This window comes from Cnephaeus nilssonii (assembly GCF_951640355.1).
Source record: "Cnephaeus nilssonii genome assembly, chromosome: 6".
In the NCBI taxonomy this organism is placed as follows: Eukaryota; Metazoa; Chordata; class Mammalia; order Chiroptera; family Vespertilionidae; genus Cnephaeus; species Cnephaeus nilssonii.
Window position 1 is genome coordinate 46,081,320 of NC_137077.1, and position 25,413 is coordinate 46,106,732.

Below are 25,413 nucleotides of genomic sequence, written 5' to 3' on the forward strand. Positions count from 1 at the left end.
ACAGCTCACACCCCAGCCGGAGCACCGAGGCCCCGAGCGCTGCCCCAGAGCCTAGCGCGTGACAGTCAGGCAAGGCCCTACATGTCCAGGCTCCTGGCCCGGGGTCCACGCTGGTCAGTCTAAACAGATATGAGCCACCAGAATCTCACTTGCTTGTAAAACTAAGTGGGCCTGGGCTCTGAGTCTGGCCTTCTTCCTCCTCCCGGGGCGTCCCTGGGCCCAGGCTCCTGCCTCCGTGTTCCACCCGCCGCCACCAGCAGAGCAGCCTCCTCCGGCTCCATCAGTGGGAGATGGGCCGCCTGCCCGAAGGCCCCGGGCATGGGAGAGAAGACGCTCTCCAAGCACAGAGCTGAGTCAGACTCCCAGCTCTCCAAGCACAGCTCCCAGAGTGAGCTGCTGTCAGCATCGTCCCTGTGAGGGACGGCAGCCACCGGTCCCCCGGGGGAAGAAAGCCCCTTCGCCCTCAGGTGCCCCGTCAGGCTGGGCAGCAGGAGGGCGAGGCTCAGGTCTGGTAGAGTCCAGAACCTCGGAGAGGGGGGCCTGGGGCAACTGGACAGGCCTGAGTAGACACCCACGTAGCTCAAGCCCGTGGCCCTGGCAGATGTGAGAAGCCCAGAATGCTGTGTACGGGGCAGGGTATAAGGACACATTTGGAAATGCACCTACTTTCTGGCCTATCCGTCCATGGAAGGGAGGGAGGGATCAAGAGCAACGGCCAGGTAAGAGCTTTTGCCTGAGCCACCAGCCCTATATCTGACACTCAGGCCACTCTGGTGGTCTGTACCAGTGGGGAGCTGAGAGTGCCCCCAACTCTGGGAGGCAGAGGATCGCACACTGGTGTGCAGGGCTCTGGGAGCGGGGGTGGGCAGTGACTGGGGCTGTGCACCTGCATTCCAACGTGGAGCAGTGGTGGGCCTGATTGCTTGGGGTGAGCCCTGCAAATGAGGCATCCCCCACTCTCTGGACTTGCCCTCTGAGGCATCCTGTCCCCTCTGCTGGCCTTGTTCTGCATCCATCTGCCCGGCTGGCTGGTCTGCTCCCTGAGGAGCCAGGACTGCCTGTGTCATTCACAGAGCCTCTACCAGGCCTGTAGTAAGGGTTCCACAATGAAGGGAGGACGGGAAAGGGGAATTTATATACCTGGGCCTATGAAATGCTAGAGTTCCGGGAGGCACAAGGCCCATGGCATAGGCATGGCGGAAACACACCCAGCCCTTTCACCAGCCCACCTGTTATTAACCAGTAAGGTGACCTCAGGCAAATCTTCCTGGGCCTCAACTTCTCTGACTGTAAACAGGGGTAAAAATACCGCCCTGTCATCAGGGTAAAAAGATAATAGAAGTGAAAGTGTGCTAGAAAGGATGAAAACAATCCAAGTTGATTAGCATGCTAAGTACTGGGAACGACAGCTATATTAAGAAAGTTAATTTTGCCCTGGCCAGTGTGGCTCAGTTGATTGGAGCATCGTCCTGTGCACTGAAGGTTCGTGGGTTCAATTCTGAGTCAGGGCATTATACCCAGGTTGTGGGTTTGATCCCCAGTCTGGGTGTGTGCAGGAGGCAACTGATCAGTTTCTATCTCTCACATCCATGCCCCTCCCTCTCCCTCTCTTTCCCTCAAAGAAACAAAATAAAATACAAAAAAACAGAGCAGCCAGAGACCCAAGGCAGGACTAGGAGAGAGGGGAGGACTCCCTCCCAGGGAAAGGAGCTGCAGCAGCTGGAGGCGTGGCTCCCCATCCTGCCCTACCCCTTCACCGGATCCTGCTCAGCCTGCTGGAGACGTGCCCCTCCCTGGTGTGCACCCCACAATTAGAGTCCTGGCCTGGTCCCCAGCCTGCCTCAGGCCTGCACAGGGAGGCTAAGGATAAGAGGTAAGGGAGGGGGCGGTGTGTTTGTATTTGAGAGAAGGGATTACCCCTCCGTTCTGTTCTCCCCCATAGGACACACGTCCCCTCTGCTTTACCTCCTTTTGGGTAAAAGGTTTTTTAAAGGCTTGACCTTGTACTTCCTTCTCTCAGCCATCCCATGAATTCCTCCTGAAGCTGGGACACAAACTGAGAGGCCTACACCCAGCCTGGCTGCCAGGACATCCGACCCACTCCACCCACCCCACCCCTGGGCAGTGAGGGAGACAGGCAACACCCCTCAGAGCTCGAGTCACTGTGACCTGGAGCCTTTCCCTCCTCTGCGGTGACGAAGCCTGGTCACTGGGGCCTCCAGCGCCCAGTCAGTGTCCTCCTGCCACCCTGGGCACCGGTCTCCTGTCCAGGCCTCTCCCACAGGCTCCAAGGTGTCCCGCCCAAGAGACTGAGCAGCTGGGACGTTACAGGCAGTCCAAGGCTGAGGGAGATTCAAAAGTTGCCAAAGTCCTACAGGGACGTAGGTGTGACCACAGAGACATAGGTGTGACCAGAGGAGAAACACTGATGGGGACACAGCCCCCACCTCGCTTGGCTTGATCGCTGCAAGGCTGGTCTTGCCCTTGGGTCTGAGGATGGTGAAGGGCAGGCTGGTCTTGCCGGAGCCCCGACAGACAATGGGTTTGGAAGAGAAGGAAGCCACTGGGAGTCCTGACTCACTCAGGCTGAGGCTCAGCCTTGCGATTGCTCAGTTCTGGAAGCTTCTGTGCCCAGTGGTCCTCCACCTCCTCTCGGGGCAAGGGAACTGGCCAGGTTACCGCCGCCACCTGCTCCACGCCAGGGTCTCCCTGGGGAGTGGGCTCTGCCTGACTTCGCCACGAGGAGGCATCCCCGTCAGGCTGAGGACACAGGGTAGCCCACCGCTGCCACGTTGGCTCTGGAGGCAGAGCTGCAGTTTGATTGCTTTTTCACCAAGAACTGGACTAAGATCATCACACCCATCTCACAGACGGAGAAATGGAGGCAGAGAACTGTTCATGGACTTGCTCAGGTTCACTTAGAAACCAGGAAGCCTCTGCCAAGCTGTGCACAGGCCGAGGGACAGGAAGTGGAGCGGAGGAGGCAGTGGAAGGAGATCGTTGTAGCTGGGCTGTCACTGTCCCCTCAGACCACCGTGAAGAGCAGAGGGTTACCCGGGCCAGCCAGTGACGGGCTCCAGGCTCCAGCAGGTGATGTGCCCCGGTGGGGGGGGGGGGGGGGGGCAGGGGGGTGGTAGAGGGGAGGGGTGTAATATGGACAGCAGTGAGCCATCTGGGAGCCCTGCCTGGGTCCCAGAGACCACACACGGCCATGGAGCTGCTCCGTCAGCCTCTGGGTCCACTCCAGGGCACAGCGCCGCCTCCTCAGCTCCTGGCCTTCCCTGCCACACCCCGCAGGGCTGGGCTCACACACAGGCATCTCTGTTAGTTTACAGAAACAATGAGGCTCCTCAGGGACCACCGCTCTGCACAGTCAGCCCTGACCACACCCACGGTTTATCTCCTGTGCTCTGGAAAGAAAAGCAGGGCTGCCCCTCCCCTCCCGCCCGCCCCACCACCGGCCCTGCCCCCGCCACACACATGCCACACAAATGCAGACACTCTCAGTCCACGGTGCAAACACACCACAGGGGCCGGGAGATGGCTGGACAACAAAGCCACGAGGCACAGAGTCTGGAAAAACCTGGTGTGGAGAGCTCTCTATTGAACGCAGAGTCCCAGCGCCTGCTCTGCTCTCCCACCCGCTCTGGCCTCTCTGCACCCCCCGTTCCTTGGCGTGGGCCTCCGCTCATTCCACTCTGAGGTCCTCCTTGGCCGACAATCATCACAGGGGACAGTTGCCTCCACGCTGCCCGATCCAGGGCCTCACGTCCATTCCTCGGAGAGCCCTGCCCAGCCGCGGCCGGCCTGTGGGCCCCTGGGCCCAGGCGTGCCCTGGCTTTCCAGGCGGGAAGTGCCTGCTGCTCCAGCCCCAGCCCCCTCTTCAAGGCTCCAGCTCCCGGGAGAGGCGGGACAGTTCCCGCTGGTTGTCGATGACCTTCAGCTGCTGGACATAAGCCCAGGTGCTGGCTGGACTCCGGGTGCTCAGGGACTGCTCCGAGCCTGGCGGGACGGGGGAGGCGGTCAGGGAGGGCCTGGACACTGCTTTGTAGGGCCCATCTCTTCCCCCTCCAAGGAGCAAATCAGCCTTATTGCCCTCCACCACCCACCCGGCCACTTCCCACTCTCCACCAGCCACCCAGCCACTTCCCACCCCCAGCCCTGAAGACTGCTCTCCCACCCCCACTGATCTGGGGGCAGAACAGCAGTTGGTTAAGACAGGAAGAACAGGTCCCCAAGATTACATATAGCACAGTATCTCTTCTACTAAGTTCAAAAACAACTAAAAGTAAAGATTACTCTGTTGTCGTTATATATATATATTTATATGATATGTATGTGTGTGTATGTATCTGTGTGTGAATGATAAAGCTATTTTAAAGAACAAGAAAATGACCTGGCCAGGTAGCTCAGTTGGTTAGAGCACCGTCTTGATACACCAAGGTTGTGAGTTGGATCCCGGTCAGGGCACATATAGGAATCAACCAATGAACGCTTAAATAAGTGGAATGACAAATCAATGTTTCTCTCTCTCTCAAGTCAATAAATATATATATTTAAAAGTTTCATAAAAACAAAAACAAAACAATGAGTGACTCAAAATTCAGGATAGCAGTTACCATGGGTGGGGAGGCACGGGGAAGGAGAGGGGACGAACACACAGAGGTTTTACTGTCAGTGTGCTCATGCTTGGCCTGGGTCCAGAAATGTTCATTACATTATCAGAATAAACACATACATAAAATATAATAAAAGGCCAATGATGACAGTGTGGAATGAAGTGTGAATTATGATTAATCCCATTTCATGCAACTGAGAGGCAATGTTTAAAATGCAGGTCTTGAGTAAGCCTGCCTGGGTCGCAACTCTCTCGCTAACTAGTGTGGCCTCTGCAAGTTATTTTAACATCAAGCCCGTTTGTGTATCTTTAAGTTGGGATAACATTCCACCTACTTCACAGAGGTGCTATGAAGCTCTCAGCATATATCATAGATGTACCATGTATGCAAGTGCTTAAACACGCTAACTCATCAGCACCCACCCTGCCCCACTTACACGTGGAAACCCTCGCTGCCTGGCTGTCCTCATGGAGGTGGGAGACGCGGCTTCTGAGTGGTGAGAGCGGCACTGGGTAGGGGAGAGGTGGGAGTCAGAAAGACAGCCACGCCTGGAAGGGGACATTGGGGGGGGCTCCTACCCAGGGGGGGCGGCCCTCTCACCGTTGCTATGGCTTCGGCAGTGGTGCAGCATCCGCACGGCTCTGGCCATCATTCTCTGCAGACAAAGCAAGGACATGAGACCGGGCCTGAGGGCAAAACCCCGGCCTGGCCCGTGGGGCAGCTGGGAACCCGAGCTCCCTGAGAGCAGGGTGCACCTAGAGGCTAAGAGGCTATGGGGTAGGTGGGAGGGGGGGAGTGTCCCCTTTGCCCCAGTACAGGCAGAGGCCCAGCAGGAACCAGGAAGTGGGAGAAGAACAGAGGTCAGGAAGAGCTCAGAGAGGAAGAGGCCTGGGAGGGGCTCTCGCTGAAGGGTGAGATAGTTGAGGCTGCCACCCCAGCACCCCCAATAGAGCAGGCTCTCCAGTATACAATGGAGTTACGAAAGGGCTAATTTAAAGTAAGTCTTCACATTCATATTATTAATAACTGTAGACCATCTTCTACCCGCGCCCCCCTCCCTTTCTTCCAAGGTCATAGTCATATCTCCCAACCTACTCCAGTAGGAGGCGACTACTCTCCTGGAACTCACCATCTTCTCAAAGTTGATGAGATTCTCCACCAGGGTGTGGTTTCCCTCATGGATAAAGGTCATGTCTGCAAAGAAACTGGTTGTGCTCAAAGATGCCCAAACGCCTTCCCCTTCAGCAGTCCAAGAAAGGTGAAGGGCCGATAATGAGCCTTGGGCCTGCACCCCCCACCCTCCGCCCCCCACACACTGCCCTCTTCCTCTGGCTCCCCTCCAACTCCTGGAGTAATTTCCTTGTATCTCCTAGGCCTCATAGCAGAGGCCATGTGATGTCACCAATATCTGTCTGCATGTGCTGACTCTGCTGCTAGCCTGTGAACTTCTAGCCTGTGAACTCCTAATTCATCTCTGTGCCCCTCAAGGCGTCAGCACATTGGAATCGCTCAGGGAGGGTTGGGTGGACATACAGACATTCAGGCGCAGGAATATATAATAGGATGGAGGCTGGAAGGTAAGCTCTGGTCCCATTACCTTTGAGAAGGAGGGGCATGAAGGGGATGACAGGAGGGGAGAGCTTGGTGAGGGCCAGTCGATACACTCGGTGGTTCCATGAGGGGTCCTGGGAGGAAAGAAGTCACAGGGAGAAAGGGAAGGTCCCCCACATACCGTAACACAACCAAATGCCTCCTCCCCCCGCCCCCCCCCCAAGAAGGGCCATATGCCCGCCCCTTGGAGCTCAGCCTCTGCTCAGCCCCAGGTCTCACCATGGCAGGCTCTGTGGCAGGCGGGGAGGCCATGTGTGCATGTGGCTTCCTGGCCTCCAATTAGCCGCCAAGGAAACTTCACAGCTATTAGTCACAGGGCCTGAGCTTTCATGGATCTCTCTCTCTCTCTCTCTCCCACCCCCACCCCTACCCCTCTCTGGCAGGTAAGTTCCTTTGACCCTCTTGAGCCCCACCAGGTGAATTTTTCTCTCAAGAGCTCCCAGAGCCATACTGATAAGAACACTTCTGAGCCAGTTTTCTCCTGAACATTGTCAAAACCTTTCAAACCTCCCCACCGCCCCCCTGCCCCGCCAACAATTCTTGGAGTTGGAGTTCCGCTCCTCAACTCTTTCCTCGCCTTTTGGCCTAGTCTGACCACAGGCTCCTGGAGTCAGGCCCTGGCACACTGTGGGTGCAGGTGCCGGGACCTGCTTCCTGAGTCCTGAGGCAGGTCAGCTGGAGACCAGCGTCCCCCAGTGCTCCCCTGGCACCTCAGACCCAGGGCCAGATACCGCATGTGCCTGTCCTGGTCTTCACACAGGACCTCAGAGCCACAGCAAATGTACCTCCCTAATACCCACATCCTGGGGGACAGAACACCCTATGCACTCCCTCCATAAGGCTGAACACCCATTCTTCAGCCAGCTCCCCAAACTCACAGTCCAGAGAGAACCAGGTCCCAGCTCAGGGCTGGAAACCTTGGCAGTGACCAAGGACAAGTAGAGGGGCTGCTGGGAAGCCAAGGAGCAGGGTTTCTGGAGGGACAGGCCGAGGCCCAGCACTCACCAGCAGCCTCTCAAGGGCCGAGTACAGCTTCCGGACTTTGTGGGGCAGCCGCTGCGAAGGAGAGGTAGATGGAGATGAGGCTGCTCTGGGTCCTGTCCCCAGAGGGGTCCTGTTCCCGGGATGGGCGTGGGGTCCAACCTCAGGACTGGGGTGGGGGGAGGGGCTGGCCACCCCCTCCAGGAAACACCTACCTCCCAGGTGTGGGCCAGGCGGCTGATGGCCGAGTTGCTGAGGCCAAACATGACGGCAAAGAAGGAGTTGAGGTTCTTTTGTTCCTTGAGGCTGTCAGCAGAAAAACCAGAGACCCTCAGGGGAAGCAGCCGTACCCACAGAGCCCCACTTCCAGACAACATCCAGATTTGGCAGCATCCTGACCAGGGACGGGGAGGTTTAAGAAAAGGTGGCCTAAGGACTCTGCCCCCCATCCCATGGATCCCCACAGGCACTCACTGGGCCGCCAACTTAATGAACTTCCGGAGCAGCTGGGCCCTCGGGCCGGGCACGGGGCAGAGACACAGCTCCGTGGCCACCCAGTACTGCAGCTCGTTGAAGCGGCGCATGAAGCGCTCCAGGTTGGCGGTGGTGACGTCCCGCAGGTGCTGGGGGCCCAGCACATAGTGGATCAGTTCTACCTGGGAGGGGCCAGCACCAGAGATCAGCACATGCCACTCAGGGTGCCTGCCACCTGCTGTCCTCCCCTCAGCTCTGCTCCCCGCACCTGGTGGATACTGTTGAAGAGGTTCCAGTCATGGTCCGTCAGCTGGACGGCCAGGTCCTTGGCACTCACCAGGTCCAGCCCCTCAGCAGAACCCACCGTGGGCCCCAGCTGCTCAGGGTGTGGGGTCTGCAGAGGGGAAAGTACTCAGGGGGTGCCCGAGGAGTCCAGAGGAAAGGTATCAGGTGGGAGAAGAGTTTGGGGTAGACTCTGTGCCCATGAGCTGAAGAGTGCTGGGGAGGGCAGGGGTGCTGCAGGCAGTGAAGGGGCCTCTAAATGATAGGGCTCCCCAAGGAGGCATCTTCCTGACAGCCCCCTGGTACCGAGACCCCTCCCTGTAGGGCTCCTATCCCCTGGGGAGCCCTATGGGGGCAGATCTTCCTCTTTCCCCTTGAGAGCTCCCAAACAGCGCTCCCCTCCCCATCCTTTGGAATACCCCATCAGCTGAGGCCCACGCCTTCCTCTCTCCACTTAAGGCCCAGCAGCAGCCAGACCAGGCCCCCCTCTCCTCAGTGCCCATCCCTACCACCCCCAAAACAGATCTGCCCTGGGTCCTGGCGCCCTGCCTGATCCTACCAGCTCATGCACTTCCTGTGGGTTGACAACAAAGAGCCGCTCGTTGAGCCCCAGGGATGTGGCCACACCACGGGCATCTGGCTGCAGGCCAATAGCATCTGCAAAGAGAGCAGAGGATGCACTAGGTGGGGACAGGGAGTGAGGCCGGGGAGCAGCTGGAGGCAGGGTGGAGGCCCTGTTTGGGAGGTTGGGAGGTCCTTCTCTCAGTATCAGGGTTAGAGTCCCGGACAGGTGCTCTAAATGCACAGGTGCATGTGCCCACACATCCACACTCCTGGAGGGGAATGAAAGGGGATGCTCAGTGAGACAGGAAGACCTTGGGCAAGGTGGGAACCCCCCTGAGCCTCAGTTTCCTCCTTTGTCAAATGGAGACAATAAGATTTGCCCTCACTATGCAGTCAAATGAAATAGTTTATATAAATAGTGGCTATACGTATATGATACATGTAAAAGCTCTATGAAAATTGGGAAGTGCCTTTACAGAAGTCTTGGTGTTGATGTTCATCAGCTCTTGTGGACTGAGACTGTGTTTTCAGTCATATTTGAGTCCTCAGTTCCTAGATCATAGCCTCAAAGTAAGGTACACAAGGCCATCCACGCATCCAGGAAAAATATTAGCTCTTTTACTTAAATTTAGTTTTCTCATCTGTTTTGTACCTCTATTTTGTGTAGGGCTCCCCAAGGAGGCATCTTCCTGACAGCTCCCTGGTACTGAGACCCCTCCCTGTAGGGCTCAGTTTAATTACATGACATTAGTGTAGGAATTCATGTATATGACTTATAAGAAAATATACGCATAGCAGGGGGCTTGTAATAAAATACCGGTTACTGACAAGGGTGTTGATCAAAACACTCTAGAAATTTGTTCTCTACACAGCACCTGGCTCAGAGTGGGTATCAATAGATGTTGGCTTTGGGCAACCGCAACTCTCCAGGTGGCCACCAGAGGGCAATGCTTCCAGAGCACGTAGGCACAGGTGACTTCATCCTGTCTCCCCAGGTCCTGAAGGGAGAAGGTTTTGCTTTTCTGCCTCCACTCCTTGCCATTCTTCTCTGGGTGCCCCTAATTCCAGCCTACCCTGGGCTCCCGCGGTCAGACCTGGGAAGCTTCCTTCACAGACAACAGTGGCTTTTAATGTCCGTAAGTTCTCTGAAGGCAGGTCTTAAAAAGCCATGCAGCCCTGCTCTGAGCACTGACTTTGCGCCGGGCACCGTGCGAAGTGCTTTACACACAGCATCTCACTTCATAGTCGCAGCAGACCTACGTGAAAGGTCCAGCTACACCTTTGACAGACAAGGAAACAGGCTCAGAGTGGTCACACCGCTTGCCCAGGATTACACAGCTTACTAGCCGTGGCTCTCAGATTCCACAGGTCTGGGGGTCCAGTCTCTGCTCTTAACCATCAGCTACTCTATCTTACCAACCATGGCGCCTCTAGCTCCGAACACATTGCTGGGCCACCGCTGACCCTCCAATATGCTTGCTGACTGACTAAATGAATGAAGGCCAGCTAAATTCGAAGGCTGGCTACACTCACTATGTGAGCTTGGGAAAAATCACTTCATCCCTTTGAGCTTCAGTTTCCTTGTCTGAGATAGGATAAAAGTACCTGTCGCACAACACTGTCATTGGACTAAATGAATACATAAGCATGATAATAATACCAGTAGCACCTAATACCTAAGGAGTGCTATGTGCCAGACACTGTTTGAAACACTTCCAGAGACGAGCCACATGGTCCTCACAATTCCTCTATGAAGCATGTCCTCTTGTCACCCCCATTTTACAGATGATGAAACAGAGCATGGGGAGCTGAAGCTCCCTGTATGCCCAAGGCCATGCAGACAGGGAGCTAAAGAGCCGGGTTCCGATGCGGGCAGCAAGCTCCAGAGCTCATGCTGTTAAGCACCGCATTTAAAGCACTTTAAAGAGACATCCCCAACCTCCCACAAATGCCGGGCATCATTAACACTGATGGAGACAATAAAGATGATGATTTTAATTGGGGGATCTGGGCATGGCTCTGAGGGCCCCTCCTCCCTCGGGGCCACCCTGTTCAGACACACCACTCACCGCCTGCAGAGTTGACCTTCACCAGCACCTGCCCCTTGGTCCAGCTGTCCTCCTGGGCCAACGCTGCCATCACCTCTCTCACTGAAGCCGTCACAGGCAGCTGCAGGGTCAGCACCGAGTGGTCTGGCCGGCAGATGTCATAGGGGACTGGAGAGGAAGATCAAGCTGTGGGAGGGGGCTGCTTGGTCTCCCCACCTCAGGAGAGAAAGGGCAGCAAGCATTGGGAGGGGCCCCAAGGAGGAAGCCTGGGTGGGCACACGGTGCAGAGCAGGGAGAGGCCCTGAGCCCAGGAGAGGGGGAAGCTGGACCTGAGGCCCCGAGGAGCACAGGGTGCCATCCTCGGCCTGCCACACCACTGTCAGGGGTGACCACGGCAGAGTGTGAGCTCTAGCCTGGCTGGTGCAGGCCACCCACCTTTGTCTCCAACTCGGATGGCACAGTTGCTGCTGGGGAGGGGCTCGTCCAGGCTGGGGAGCCAAACAGACATGTTCCGGGCCTGAGAGGGAGAGAGAGTAAGGCCGGGAGGACACAGAGGAGAGCGTGCAGGGCCAGGGAGGGGCCTTTGTCACTGGGAGCATGGGACCTGCACAGCATGCACACCAACGGGCCCCGCTGGCTGCGTGACCCTGAGCCAGGTGAGGCCCTGGGACCAAGGCTCCAGGAAGAGAGATAGATGACGCTAAGAATGAGGGGGTGCCCCTCTACGTGTGTCACCCCCTCTGCCAAAGAGGCCCAGAGCTGTTCCAGTGTGAACACACCTCAGCTGTCCTTCTCCTCCCTTTCCTCCTTCGGCTACCATTTGCTAGTTTCCTATTTGCTACATGCCAGGCTATGGACACGCTTATTCTAAGTATCTAAATATTCAGAATCATCCTTTGACAAAAATATTCTTCTTCTTCCCATTTTATAGATAAATTAGGCTCAGAGAGGTTAAGGAGCATGCCCAAGGCAGCACAGCTGTTAAGCGGCCCAGCTGACGTCCTCACCTGCTCCTCCCTCTCCCTGTGCTCTTATCTACCAACTATGTCAACTGTCCTGTCAAACCCACAAGCCTTCCTCCGTGGGCCCCTCCCCCTCACACCGTGCAGCTCTCGGCTCCAACAGCTAACTTCTCGAGGACACTCCCTGACCATGACCCTGACCCTGAGTCAACCATTCCCTTCCCTGCTTTCAGAGACCCCTGCCTTAGCCCTTAGCATGAGGTGGTGCCTCGCTTGACCCTGAAGGCCAAGGCTGGCTCTCCCAGCCCAGGACCGCACCGTAGGCTCCTACACGGTGCCTGGCACATGAGGACCATTCTACGCGGTTCCTGCGTGCCAGCCACAGGCAGCACTGTGAGCCCAGCCGTCTAGTGGGATGTGATACTAACAGCCAACGGGCAACTAGACAAATACAACAACTCCACGTGGTGGTCCTGCGTTGAAGAAAATCACAGTAGACACCTTGCAGGCCAGTGGCCAGTGGAGGGCTGCTCTGGACAGAGAGATGGGAAGGGGCCTCTCTGGAAACCCAACACTCGGGCTGAGGTCAGAACGATAGGAAGGATCCAGGCAGTCAAAGAGCCAGAGAAAGAAAGTTCCAGGCCCTGAGGCGGGAACAAGCTTCACCTATAGAAGAGAGGGGGCCCATGAGTGTCTTCCGCCGCGAGGAGGGGGGCGGGTGAGGTGGGAGAGGCACGGGGAGACCCGGAAGCCCAGGGGAGGCTTTTAGATTTATTCCCAATCCAGCACCCCCACCCTACCTTTCCAGTCCCTTTCCCACCATTCCTCAACCAAATCTCAGCTCCAGTCCCTCTTTGCCCCCCTGGGCCCCGACCCGGAGCAGCACTGGCCACCTCTGACTCCCAGGAGGGTCTGCCTTCCTCTGGGCTCCCACGCTGGCCACCAGGAGCCGCTGGGCCTCAGAGGCTCACCTGGTGGGAACTGCTAGCTGGGTCTAAGGGTGGTGGTGGGGTGAAGGGGTGACCTTAGACCTCAGGGTCCCCATAGGACCTGGGATATGAGGGGTGTCTGTGCATGGGAACCTTCCACGCAGGACCCCTCAGATGGGGGATGAGGGAGGACCCTACAGTCATGGGGGAGCAGAGGGAAGAAGCTGAGGCTGACAGAGGTGAGAGGAGCCGATTCCGAGCAGACACCTTTATCTGAGGAGATGCGCTCCCTCCGCCATTTTCCAACCTGTGGAGCAAGGGAGACGGGGGTGAGACTGGAGCCAGGCAGGAGCCGGGAGGTGCCCGGGGCTCTGGATCCCGTCCGCCCTCACCCCAGGCGCAGAGTGTCACAGACTTGGTGAATGTCCCCTGAAAAGGGGCAAAGGGGCGGAACCTGGGGCCCTGGATCCTGATTTCCCCAGGCCAAGAGGGGAGGGAAAAGGAGTTCAGGGGGGAATGGGCCCAGGTGCCAGACGGTTCAGGTGAGCTGTCCCCATGGGAATGTCGGGGAAGGGGAAGCTAGACTCCAGGAAATTCTCTGGGTGGGGCTGGCAGGAACTGGCACCCATGGTGCTGGGTAATAAACATGTGCCGGATGGAGGAAGTGAGAACAGCAGGTGCACTCGGGATAGGAGTGACACACAAATGGCTGTGTGATGCGTGAGAATGGCTGAGCATGTGACGTGAGGGTGAACAGCAAGGGACTGGCGGGAAGGACCCATTGAAACAAGCAGGACCGGACAAAGGAGCAAGGATAGGCAACATTCGCACGGCACATGCGCAAGGCACTGCTCTGCCCTCGGGAGGAGCAGTCTCCCTTTCCCGTGCAAGGAGGTAGGTGCTCCCCGACATTACAGACAAGAGCCCAAAGCCCTCAGGGGGGTGCGGCCATGTGCTCAGGACAGCACAGCTGCGAGTGGTCCGGCCTGGGTTTGAGTCCAGAGTTGGTGTGCTCAGCCCCCGAGGGGCTGCCCGTCACGCATGCGACAAGTTAACTGAGAGCCAACGTTACCGGTGGTGGTGCCGCCGCCTCTCCGGCCAGTGCTCCCGCAGCAGGTTGCTAAGCCGGGCGTCCCTGCTCACCAGGTCTGAGAGTTTCTGGGAGGAGCCAAGATTCACTGAGACGCTGCAGCCGTGTCCACCCGGGCAGCCCTGTCCAGCCTGCCTCACCCCCAGGTACCTGGAGAAAGCTGCTGGCCACAGGGTCCGTGTGGAGCATGGGGCCATACAGGGCCATCCACTGGCTGACCAGCCGCAGGATCTGCTGTCTCTTGTTGCAGATGTAGACGTTGCGCTCCTGCTCACTGCCTCCCGCGGGCTCCGCGTGGAAGGTGGGCGCCGGTCAAGGAAACCGCGGCATCCAACCGAGCCACCCCCCACCCCTCAGGCAGAGGAAGGGCAGGATTCGCAGGGCCTGCTGACAGGCCTGGCATGAGGCTGGTACTTGGGAGGGTTCGGCACAGCCATGCTAGGAGCGATCCCTTCTCTCCGCTCCACACACCATCCCGGGGCCTGGAAGGATATTGGTGCAGGAGGGCAGCGCAGAGCTGGGTGCTGGGCATGAAGACTCTGTGGGTCAGGAGGAAGTCACTCAGGAATGTCTCTGTAGGACAGGCAGGGGTGGGAGTCAGGTGGCAGGTGGGGCTTCAGAGGTCAAGCCCATTGAACACAGGTGCACGCACAGCTGGAGTGCCACCCCCCAGGGCTGCCATGGTCAAAGGACCACCGATGCCCAGCCCCTGTGACTGCACTCCCTACCCAAGCCAAGAGCACGGAAATGAGGATTTACTGCCACCTGGCCCCACGGACCAATCCAGCAGCCAATCAGGTCAGAGGCAGGTGCCTAGCCCTCTCCCAGGCCGCGCTGACCACCTGAGGAGTCAGAGGCAGGCAGGTGTCCCCTGTCCCTACCTGTGGGATCATGAGCACTGGAATCAGGCCTCATGGCCTCCAAGAGCAGTTCTAGGATCTTCTCCGGGGTGCCCGACATCACCGTATACCTGGCAGAAATGGCCAATCCATGCCCGGGTGCCACCACTCCGCCTCCCACAACCAGGACAGATGGCCGTAATCAGTCATATCACTCTTCCCTATTTGTCTGCCCTGCCCCGCCTTGGGGTGGAGGGGTGGCTATTCAGGGGTACAGCTGAGTCCCGGGATGTCTCTCCACCCAGGAGGCCAGCAGGCAGGGGTATGACACGGAGGAAGGGAGTAAAGCCTGGAGAAGGGAAGGAGGAGGTGGAGAGGGAGCTTGGTGGGTGTGTTACCGGTTCCTGCCCGGGGTTGGGGGGCAAGAAGAGCCAGCGCCCTGAGAGGTTCTCTCCAGCACCAGCACCACTTTGCCGTGCTCTTCCAGCCTCATGGTCTTCGCTTCCACGTCCTGAAGAACAAGCCACACCCAGTGCTCAGCACCCACCATGCCCCTTCCCCCATTTCAGGCACCGCTCCCCACACCTCCCTCCTTCCAGACCCCGAGCCCCACAAGGACCCTCAGCCCTTCTCCCACTCTATTCAACACCCACCACGTGGATCTGCCCCTCATGCCACCCCTGCTTATCCCACAGCCTGAGCCCCTCCTCTGCTCCATCCCTCCCCGCCCTCCCTCCATGGATCCCACCCTCCATCACACTGCCCCCTCACACCCTAGTCCCCCACCCCTCGGTAGCCCCCCTGCCCCCATGGTCTCCCGCACAGACAGAGTGGGGTTCACGGGCTCACAGAACCTCATCAGCATGCTGTGGGCTTCCTCACACCCCCCAGGCTGGGCTTCCCCCCTCCAGCCATCATCTCTGAGCTTCTCCATCTCCTCGCTCCTGCCCCTCACAGGCTCTCTCTGGTCCCTCCCCTGCCCCACACTTCTCCAGAGAACCCTCCTTGCCACCTGCCCTCCCCACCCCCCGCCACAGCACCTTGATGATACGGTTGAAGTCCTGCTTGTCCACTCGGAGAAAATGACAGTTGTCTTCTCGCAGGACGATGGTGGCTGCCCGGGGTGCGTCGTTCACCAGAGCCAGCTGTCCAAAGTCATCTCCCTCGTGTAGTGTGGTCACCAGCCCCTGGAGCCAGGCCTCAGTCACAGCCCGCCCGCCCAGCCCCAGCCCTCGTGAGACAGACCCCGGGTGGGAAGAAGCACCGAGGCAGCAGGAGACCTGGGCGTCGGCGCCTTGGGTCCACCAGAGGCACTGCCCGTGGGGGCCCAACCAGGGAGCAGTTACCACCCAGGGGGCTGGGGAGGAGGGCACACTCACCTTGCCATGGGTCACCACATTGACGGATCCCTTCCAGATAATGTACCACGAGGTGCCTTTGTCCCCCTGGCTGAACACTGAGAGGAGCACAGGTCAGACACGCCCCAGCACCCACCACCTCTCTGGGGCCCCCAACCATGCCCAGGTCCCCGGTGCCCAGCTTCCTGCCAACGGTCTGACTTACACACAGTCCCCGCCTTGCTGTGGGGTTCAAAGAGCAGAACTGCTGCTAATTCCCGCTTCACCTGTGGGGCAGGGAGAGGGTGGTCAGTGGGCAAGTCCAGGGCAGAGGGCCAGGTGAGGGGTGAGGAGGGAAGGCCCAGACACATGAGTGCCCGGGGGCAGAGATGTGGCTAGGCCAGGTGGCCTGGGATTTGGGGCGTGCGGGAGGGCTAAGAGAGGCAGAAGGATTTTCAGACAAGAGTGCTGGGAACAGGAAATTAGATGGAAATTTCCAAGCCATAAGCAGAAGGGGAGGGATGTGTCTTCTGGGCCAGCAGCCGGCGCCTCCTGGGGTGGCCACAGGAGAGGAGGCTCCTGGGGAAAGGGCGGGGCGGGGCGGGGTGGGGCAGGGCCTGCGGACTGACCGAGTTGGAGAGGTGGGCCACAGCCTTGATGTGCAGCAGCTCCTCAAAGATGAGCTCCAGCTCCTCATCCGTGCGCTGCCCTGGGCTGCAGGCCAGGGAGGACCAGAAAGCAAAGGATGAACTCCGGCCGGGGCCAGGGCGGGGACCACTCACCCACAAAGCACAGGCCCGAGGCCAGCCGGTGCCTCCGCAAGGATTGTTATCACCAATGGCCAGCCATTCCCGCTGTGTGCCAGACACGGGACTAAGTGCTTCGCACGCATCATTTCAATTGCCCTCACGACAACCCGTGACGTGGGCATTCTTATTCTCCTTTGACAGAAGAGGAAGCTGGCACGGAAAGGCCCGAGGCCACCCAGCTCGCAGCCAGTAGAACCAGAATTTGAACCCAGACCTGCCTGAGAACTCATGAGCCCACCCTCTCTCAGCCATTGCTGCCACTCAGAGTGGGCAGGGCCTCTGAAGACCCTCAGTTACAGAGGAAGAAACAGGCTCAGCAGGGAAGGAGGGCTCAGATCACCCAGCAAGTCTGGCAGAATGCAGGTCAGAGCTCAGGCCTCTGATCCAACCAGGGTCCTTTCCCTCAGCGAGAAGCAAGGGAGCCCCTCGGAGACAAAACTGAGACACTATGGGGTCTGGGAGTTGTGTGGGGCCTGGGGTCTCGGGGTGCAGGGTGCAGAGTGCCAACTCACGGCTTTCGAAGTGCCACAGTGAGCAGGGCATCCGGCCCCCGCTGGGACAGCAGGGCCATGGCCTCAACCAACTCCTCCTCCAGCTCATGGACTCCCGCGGGCTCCGGCTCTGGGCCCGGGAAACGGTAGAATTGGGTGTCTCGGTCCTGGAAGGTCCAGTCGTGTTTCACTGCGGGAAGAGGCCCAGACATGGGGGAGGAGAGGACAGTGAGGCTGAGTGGGTCTGAGGCCCTACTACAATGCTCAATCCCTCCTTATCCCAGATGCCTGCTCCCCAGGACTGCCCCGCCCCGGGTGCCCTGCCCTGGGCTCAGGCTCACCATGGCAGAGGGCACCTTCATCCAGCAGGACTTGACAGATTCCCACGGCTTGGCTCCGCGAATGTACCCCAAGCCCCAGGGCCAAGATGCCATCCACCAGCTCCCGGCCTGAGCAGCATTGCCTACAAGCGTTAAGGGGACAGGGAAAAGGACGGAGAGTCACATGGCAGGAGGGGAGAGGAGAGAGGGAGCAACGCTCCACCCAAAAGGCACCTTCCTAGGCCCAGCCCCAGTTCTGCTGGAAGCAGGGCCAGGCCCAGATGCCTGGAATGGAATGAAAAGGAAGAGAAAAACAGAGGGGTTGGGCCAGGAGGCAGGCAAGGCCGCCACTCACCGATAGAGCCTAAGGTGGTACTTTCTGTCTCGGATGAGGTTCTGGCAGGTGGCCAGGAGATGTCGATGCAGCTGCTTCCCCGCCCTGAGCACCCGCTCCGTGGAAGCCTGGGGGGTGGGCAGCACCGCTGGCTCAGGCCCTGACCCGCTGGCCATGCTGCCCCCCCCCCCAGCTCCACCCTCAGGCTTGTACCTGCTCCAGGCTCACACTGAAGTCCAGGGACTCCTCGCTGTTGGTGAGTGGTGTCTGAGGGCAATGGGAAGAGTCCACAGGTTAGTGCCAGGTCTTCCTTCAAATCCAGCTCCTGGACCCCACCCCTCCCCCATCCCTGCACCCCTTGCCCAACCCCCAACTCCAAACGCATCCATTCAGCTACTCATTCAACAAATACAGGAGTCTCCCTCCTATCTGTGGTTTTGCTTTCCAGGATTTCAGTCACTCACACTCAACTGTGGTCCGAATGGAAAATTCCAGAAATAAACAATTCCTAAGTGTTAAATTGTGTGCCATTCTAAGCAGTGTGATCAAATCTTGTGTTGTCCCCCTGGGACATGAATCATCCTTTGTCCAGCATATCCTCACTGTATACACTACCCACCCGTTAGTCACTTAGGAGGTCTGGGTTATCAGATCCAATGTTGTGTTAACACTTAGCCCTGGCCGGGTAGCTCAGTTGGTTGGAACATCATCTGGTGCACCAAAAGGTTGCAGGGTTTGATTCCCTGTCATGGCACATACCTAGGTTTCGGGTTCGATCCCTGGTCAGGGTGCTTAGGGGAGGCAACTGATTGATGTTTCTCTTTCTCTCTCTCTCTCTCTCTCTCCCCCCCCAATTCCTCTCTCTAAAATCAGTAACATATCCTGCAGTGAGGATTAAAAAAAAAAAGAAGCCATATTTTACTTAATACTAGCCCCAAAGCGCACCAGTCGTGGTGTTAGAGATTCGGATATGCCAAAGACAAGTAGTAAAGTGCTTCCTTTAAGTGCAAAGGTATGTGCGTACAGGAAAAACAGTATGTATAGGATGCAGTCCTGTCCCTGGTTTCAGGTATGTGCTGGGGTCCTGGAACATAGCCGCTGGATGAGAGGTGACAACTGTAAACAAATACTCACTGATCACACGGTGTGCCTGGCATCGCCTCTTCCCCACCCTGCTAACCTGTCCCCAGACACCCAAGCACTTCACCCCCACAGATGAGCACCCCGAGATCCCAGTTCTGCTTACTCCCGGGTACCCGCCCCTGGAAGCGCATGAGGACGTGAGATAAGAAGGCCCTGAGGCCAGGGGGTGCGTGGCTCGGGAGGCCTGGAACACTTGTTCCTCGGCTGGCGTCACAAGGCCCGATTCCCAGAGCCAAGGTCTGTCCCCAACCACAGGTCCGTGGGCACACCTGCCCTGTGTGGGCTTCCGTGCGCCCTGGTAGTTAACACAAACCTTGGAGCCAGACTCCTGGCTCCAAATCCCTGCTCCTCCATTTATCAGCAGTGTGACTCTGAACACAGCACTGCCTGGTATAGAGTTGTATGTACGTGTCAGCTGTTATTACTCATCTGTGAAGCAAAGGGCGGCTGCTTGCACGAAGCTCCTGACCTCTCTGAGATGCTGCTGCTAGTCCATAACCCTGTGGAGTGAGGAGGTCTGGCTCCGGAAAACGGGGTTTACGTAGAAACATCGGTTAACAGGTTTCCTGCCTATTGGATCCATCGAGCCACCCAGCCTATGTGCCCCGGGTGTTGGCCATGAAAACCTCTCCCGACCCTTTTCTCTGCCACCTGAGAACTGGAATTTGTGGCCATCCCTGGACAGGATGCCCTCCCTGTTCAAGCCCTCCCTGAGGCAGAGCACTTAAAGCATGATCACCTCTGTGACTCCCTCTGATCCTGTATTAAATAGGATCAGACATGAGCGAGGCGGGGCAGGTATACCAATCTGTCTCCTTTGATTTACAAGGAAACAAAACTCTTGAGGTGAAGTGCTCAGGTAACTCAGTCATACATACTTGAGACAGCCAGACAGCCACGGATAAACTCGAGTTCCGACCAGAAGTGCTCACATTCTTGGTCTCGCTCCACCCACCACACCTTCTCCTTCCTCTCCCTTCCCCCTTCTCACCAGCGCTCTCTCCCTCTCCTGCTTTCCCATCTGCACTTAGGTCCCTGAAAACGACCTGGCTGGGGGCTGGGGTACAATCAGGCCTGGGGCCAGAACCGCCTCCCCTGGTCCTGGCATCTTCCACTGTTTGCCAGGCAGAGGCCTGAGGTCTGGCATGTGTAGATGCTTGGCCCAGCGCTGAGCGGAAGTCACTAGGTGTCCCAAGGGTATCCCTGCCCGGGTCATGGGGCCCAGCCTGGTGCCAGACACAGAGCCTAGAGACTTAGCAACAGGAAATGAGGAGGAGGAGGAGGAGGAGGAGGAGGAGGAGGAGGAGGAGGAGGAGCAGCAGCCAGGGAAAGAGGAAGGGCAGGAATGCTACCCAGCCAGGCCCCAGTGTTGGAACAAACAGTGCCGAGTGCTAATGACTTGTTGTTGTTCATGTCAAAATGCCCAGGTGGCCCCAGTCCCTGCCCCAACTCCCTTTGGTGCCCACAACCCAGGCTCCAGCACAGGCTCCCTTCCTGGTATTATTCTGACCCCAGAGGGCACTTCAGGAGGGGAGGTGCCAGGTCATGTGGCCAGGCTGGTCACCATCCAGATCCCAGATCCACAGGCCTTGCCTCAGCCATTTCCTGTCCTGCCCCAGGGGATGAGCACGAGGGTCAGAGGCTCTGGCCCATCGGAGCTGAGGAGGGACCTAGAGGCAGCCCGCTCACTTTGCCAAGGAAAGCAGGTGCCCAGAGACGAAGTAGCTCACACGCTGCTTAGAAATGGAAGATCCTACTGATTGACTGCTACCAGCGCTGACCCTGAACGTAGGTGTTTGTTTCCTATGTCACGCTAGAGAGAAGGAGGCTCGGAGGTTGCATAACATACCCCGAGAGTAGGTAAAATAAGCATCAGGATTCACACTGTGCCCGTCTGATTCTAAAGCCCATGCTCTTAGCCACTATGCCCTGCCATCTCCATGGCAACTACCCCATGTTTCCCCCGCTGTGCCATAGAAGTTGAAATAGCAGAGGTATTCTACCCTCAGGAATGTTCGTTCCATGGGCAAGATGTTGGGGTGTGGGTGCTATTCAGGGGCAGTGGTCAAGTGTGTGGGCTCTGGAGCTGGATGCCTGGGTTCAAACCCTGGTTCTCCCATTACCAGCTGGTTGTGTGACCCAGGACTGCTTATTAACCTCTCTGTGCTTCAGTTTCCTCACCTGCACCTGGGGTTGGTGATAAATATACTGCCCCCCCCCCCCAAAAAAAAACACCTAACCTGTAGTTATTATAAGGATCAAATGAGAATAATAGAAAGCACTTGGAGCAGGGCCTGGCTTGAAGTAACTGCTTAGTAAGTGCTAAGTAACTTGATTAATCTTTATTTCATGTTGGGCACTGGACACTGTAAGAAATGTACCTCGTTGACTCTATCCCTGACCCGATGACCCTGAATGTCAGCTTAGGGCTTCTCAGTGGGAAAGAAGTAGCCGACATGGGTGGAGGTGAAGGTCCTCGCCCGCCTCCTCGCATGCCTTCACAGGAACTACTCAGGGTGGAAGAAGAGTTGCCAGCTAGCTCCCATGGCACCAGCACCTGACCTGCCCCACCCTCCCTCCCTGTCACTGAGTGTCAGAACCCCACTGGCAGTGCAGACAGACGCATGGGGACCTGTCAGACCAGTTCCATTAGCCCATGGCTAGGGTCTCAGGCCAGGGCTATTCACGGTGGGACAGGGAGAGGATGCATGGGGTGGGGCGATATTTTGGTGGGACAGGGAGAGGATGCATGGGGTGGGGCGATATTTTGGTGGGACAGGAAGAGGATGCATGGGGTGGGGCGATATTTTGGAGTGTCAGTGTTACCATCCACAGCAAGAGAAAATATACCATGAACCTGGACTCTGAAGCCACATTACCCAGGACCAAAGGCCAGCTTTGTCCCTTAGCAGCTGTGTAACTCTGGACCTGTCACTTAGCCTCTCTGTGCCTCTGTTTTCTCATCTCTAAAATGAAATGATGGCATTAGCACCTATCTCACACGCTGTTGTGCGAGTATTTGATATGACGAAGGCCTTACAAAAGTGCCTGGGACATAAGTCCTAGATAACTACCAGCTACTACCATTATTTGGACAGGTTGGATGAAAGCATGTTTTCTGAGTTAGCGCATAGACACACCATCCCCAAAACAATCAGTCAAAGAGAAGCACCCCAGGCTTCTGAGAGCTCATGGGACCCACCAGAGGTCATCCAGATCTTGTCGCTGCCTCTAGACAGACTGACCCCTCTGCTGGTTCCCAGACACCAGACAATCTCTCCCCTTCATGTTTTCCAAAGGAGGTGCTCTTCCATTCCATTCCAGTGTCACCTTTGTCAGGGCTGGTAAGTCCTTTCTATATCTAACCTCCGGCCCTCCTGCTGTAACCTGCTTTTATTTTTCTCTTGTCCTGGCCCAGTAGGAACAGAAAGTGCTCTCTTTAGCCTGCAGGAAGTTGATGGGTTTCCCCTTGCTTTTCTAAGAGGTAGGCAGGGGCTGCATAACTGCCAGCACTGTCCTCCTGGGACTCTGGGCTCTGCTCCCTCACAACATCCACCCTTCACCCTGGGTGTGCACATTCCCTGCCTGGCGCTTGTCCCTCTCACGTGAGCCCTTCACGGGCCAAAGGCATCATCCAGAGGTTCAAGGTGCAGCTTTATAGGTACCCAGAGTCACAGACACAGTGGGCTGAAACGACCCCAATCCATTCCCCAGAGAAGGTCATCAGGAGAGGGTGTGGCAGCCCGAAAAACCTAAGTTCCCTCTAATCAACAGTCCCCACTTGCCCCCCTCCCCACCTGGCAGGGGAGGGGCCTTGCTTCTGTGCCTTTGACCCCATTTACACTCCAACAGCCCTCACCCCCACCCTTCTGGCCTCCCCAAGCACGCCAGGGGTTGGAGGGGTCAAGAGACAGTCTGGCGGCCTCATCTACCCACTCCCAGACTTTGGGTCCCAGGGGATCCTCCAGTGACCTCATTGTCCTAGCACCTGACCTTCCCCCCACTCTCCACCTTGCCTCTACAAGCTGGGAAAAGGACAGGAAATGCACAAGTAATTATAGCCTGAGAGGGAAAGAGGGAGGGAGTGTTCCAGCCCACTGGCTCCAAGCAGTAGCTACTGCCAGGGACCCGGAAGGGGGGGCGGGGGCAGCTAAGCCCAGAAGTGACTGGCTCCCTTGCCTCCTCCAGAGCCCCATCTTGAGCAGGACCAAGGCCAGGGGGCCCCTTATCAGGAAAACCCTGGGAGGCAGGGCTTGGGGGGCTGCCACCTAGATTCTCCTCTCCATTCTGATCGCCAGGATGACCCCCTCATGTTGGATGACCCCCTCAGTTTTCTCAACTCAGCCTCATGTTTTGGTAAATATAAATGGCAGTTGAGAGAGGTAGGAGGGAGCAGGCAGAAGGTGGTGGTCATTCTATTCAACGGGACTTGCCCATAAGAGATGAGCTCTCCCTAGTCTGTCACCTGCTCCTGTTTCTCTCCACCAACCCCCCCCCCCCATACAGGTGGGCACACAAGACACACACTGAATCTCAGGTGAAGTCACTCTATTAGGTCTAGGAGATTGAGGAGAGCTTCTCTGACCATTTGGATCCTGCAACCATTATCCTGCACCCCACCTCACCATTACCCCCTCCTGCTCCCTCCCTCCTTCACTTTGCAGCTCCAAAGCTGTTATCCAATGACAAGGGGAACTCCAGTGGCCTCAGATTCTCTCACCTTTTCAGAATCCTTCCCTGAGCTCCCCAATGCCAGATACCTGGCAATGTTCGCATGACCACCTCACCCCAAAATAAAAATTAAAAAAAAAACAGAATTGGTGCAGTTCAGTTGCCACGGTGATATGTGGAGAATAGTAACCAAGTTTACCTCAGCCCTGACTTGACCTGGCCTCCACCCCCACAGGGAGAACACACGTGCACCTAACCCAAGGCATGCAGAGGTTATGAATAAATGACAAATCCCTTGCCTCTTCCCCATGCCTAAATGGGGGCACTTGGGCACCACACACACACACACACACACACACACACACACACAAGGCAGCTGTGTGAGCCACCCACACATACCCATACCGAAGCTAAGCTGCCTGACCAGCTGTCCATCCGGCAGTCCCCCCACCACACTCCCAGAGCAAGCTGGGCCACCACCCGCATGCCTGTGCTCCCTATCCAGACGCTCGGGCCCCGGTTCCTGCCTGGGCAGGCGATGAGCACTCACCCAGCGAAGCCCCTGGATTCGGCTGGGGCGCTGGTGCTCCAGAAGCAGCTGGTAGGAGCAGCTTCGGGGCAGGTGCATCCTCCTCAGCACCATGTTGAGCAGCGTCCCCTCGGGCACCACGTCTGGTAGGCTTCCCACCTGTGGTGCTCCCAGAGCTGGGCTGTCCTCCACAATCAGGCCCACCTGCCAGCGGCTCTCACCTGGCCAGCCCACCTGTGAGGAGGGGAGGAAGGCGGACAGCCATGGGGCTGGGGCAGCTGGACCAGGACACAACTCCCCCGGCAGCACCGCTTCCTCAGAATCCTCTGGACTGGGCAGGCGGAGTGCTGCAGCCCTGCCAGGAGCTGGGGGAGGGACAGGAAGACCTTCGCCGGGTCCTGTCGGTCTGGCGCACTTCGGGGTCTCCCGCTGGCGGGAGGTAGAGCCTTCCTTCCCGGCCTTCTTGGGAACTTCTGCCCCACCCCGCTCCCCGAGTCCCTGCAGGGACCTCCACCACCTCCCCGTGAAGCTGTGGACTCACTGGATCCCCCAGAAATGTAGCTTCAGCTCAAACCCTTCTTCTCCCCTCCTCCCTCCCCCACGACCAGCCCTTTCTCTCCCACCCAAACTCCCCATCGTGTGGGCTTCCTCTTCTGCGGCTCTTCACCCCCGGCCCCACCTTACCCACCTTCATGATCCTTCTCAAGCTCGTCCAGCCCTGCAGGCTCGAGCAAAAGGCTGGGGGGACTCCCCAGCGAGCCCCGGTCAGCTGCGATAGGGGGATCCTGGAGGGCTGCGGGCTCTGGGTCCTGGGCGCAGTGACCAGGGCCAGTTCCTAGCCGGACCCACCGCCAGAGCAGCCGGAGGCCGGCTGGGAGGAGAGGCTCCTCTTGGGTGGGTAGAGGGCTGGGGGCCTGCGGGGGGCCTCCCCCCTCAGCGACGAGGAGCCCGAGCCTCCACCTCCGTCCCAGACGAAAGGGCCAGCTGGCACGGGGCACTGAAGCGAGGCTGCAGCTGGCACCGGTCCGGGCGGGAGCTGTCACACCCCCTGTGCGGCCCGCCCCCTTCCCCTCCCGGACCAGCTGAGGGGGCAGGGAGGAGGCTCTAGCCTCGCGGCCGGGAGGGAGGGAGGGAGGGCGTAGGACTGGGGGGCGGACACGGGCAGGGGTGGAGACCCGATTCGGGGGCCTGCAGAGCGGGCCAGAGCCCGAGCTCTGAGAACCCCCAGGAAGCAGGAGCGCCCCGGGGTGTGTGGGGGGTGTGCCGGGGCCGCTCGGCCCAGGTGACCGGGTAGGGGCGGTGAGTGGCTGCACCGGTCGCCACGTGGCCCGGAGGACAAATGCAAACAAGGAAACCGGGGGAATGGGGGGGGGAGGGGCG

At 57.9% G+C, this 25,413-nt stretch overlaps 1 protein-coding gene across 5 annotated transcripts; it reads right to left on the reverse strand.

Annotated features, from left to right (window-relative positions):
• Positions 1-3,479: 3,479 nt before the first annotated feature.
• On the reverse strand, positions 3,480-24,851 carry RAPGEF3 (Rap guanine nucleotide exchange factor 3). Of its 5 annotated transcripts, none has more exons than XM_079774645.1 (29): positions 24,722-24,851; positions 24,055-24,267; positions 17,904-17,957; positions 17,712-17,818; positions 17,378-17,499; positions 17,058-17,226; positions 16,366-16,450; positions 15,963-16,023; positions 15,779-15,855; positions 15,440-15,586; positions 14,798-14,910; positions 14,442-14,530; positions 14,055-14,133; positions 13,711-13,861; positions 13,543-13,628; positions 12,738-12,777; positions 12,043-12,207; positions 11,015-11,096; positions 10,601-10,747; positions 8,527-8,624; positions 7,954-8,079; positions 7,686-7,867; positions 7,427-7,517; positions 7,236-7,286; positions 6,217-6,304; positions 5,749-5,813; positions 5,220-5,274; positions 5,056-5,127; positions 3,480-4,002 (listed from the first exon to the last, which is right to left on the reverse strand). In XM_079774645.1, the coding sequence occupies exons 1-29, from the start codon at positions 24,725-24,727 to the stop codon at positions 3,884-3,886; spliced, it is 2,940 nt and encodes a 979-aa protein (XP_079630771.1). In that variant the 5' UTR covers positions 24,728-24,851; the 3' UTR covers positions 3,480-3,883. The 5 variants fall into 5 exon arrangements, with proteins under 5 accessions (XP_079630771.1, XP_079630770.1, XP_079630773.1 ...); XM_079774644.1 differs by having other exon boundaries at positions 5,749-5,858; XM_079774647.1 differs by lacking the exon at positions 12,043-12,207.
• Between the last annotated feature and the right edge of the window lie 562 nt (positions 24,852-25,413).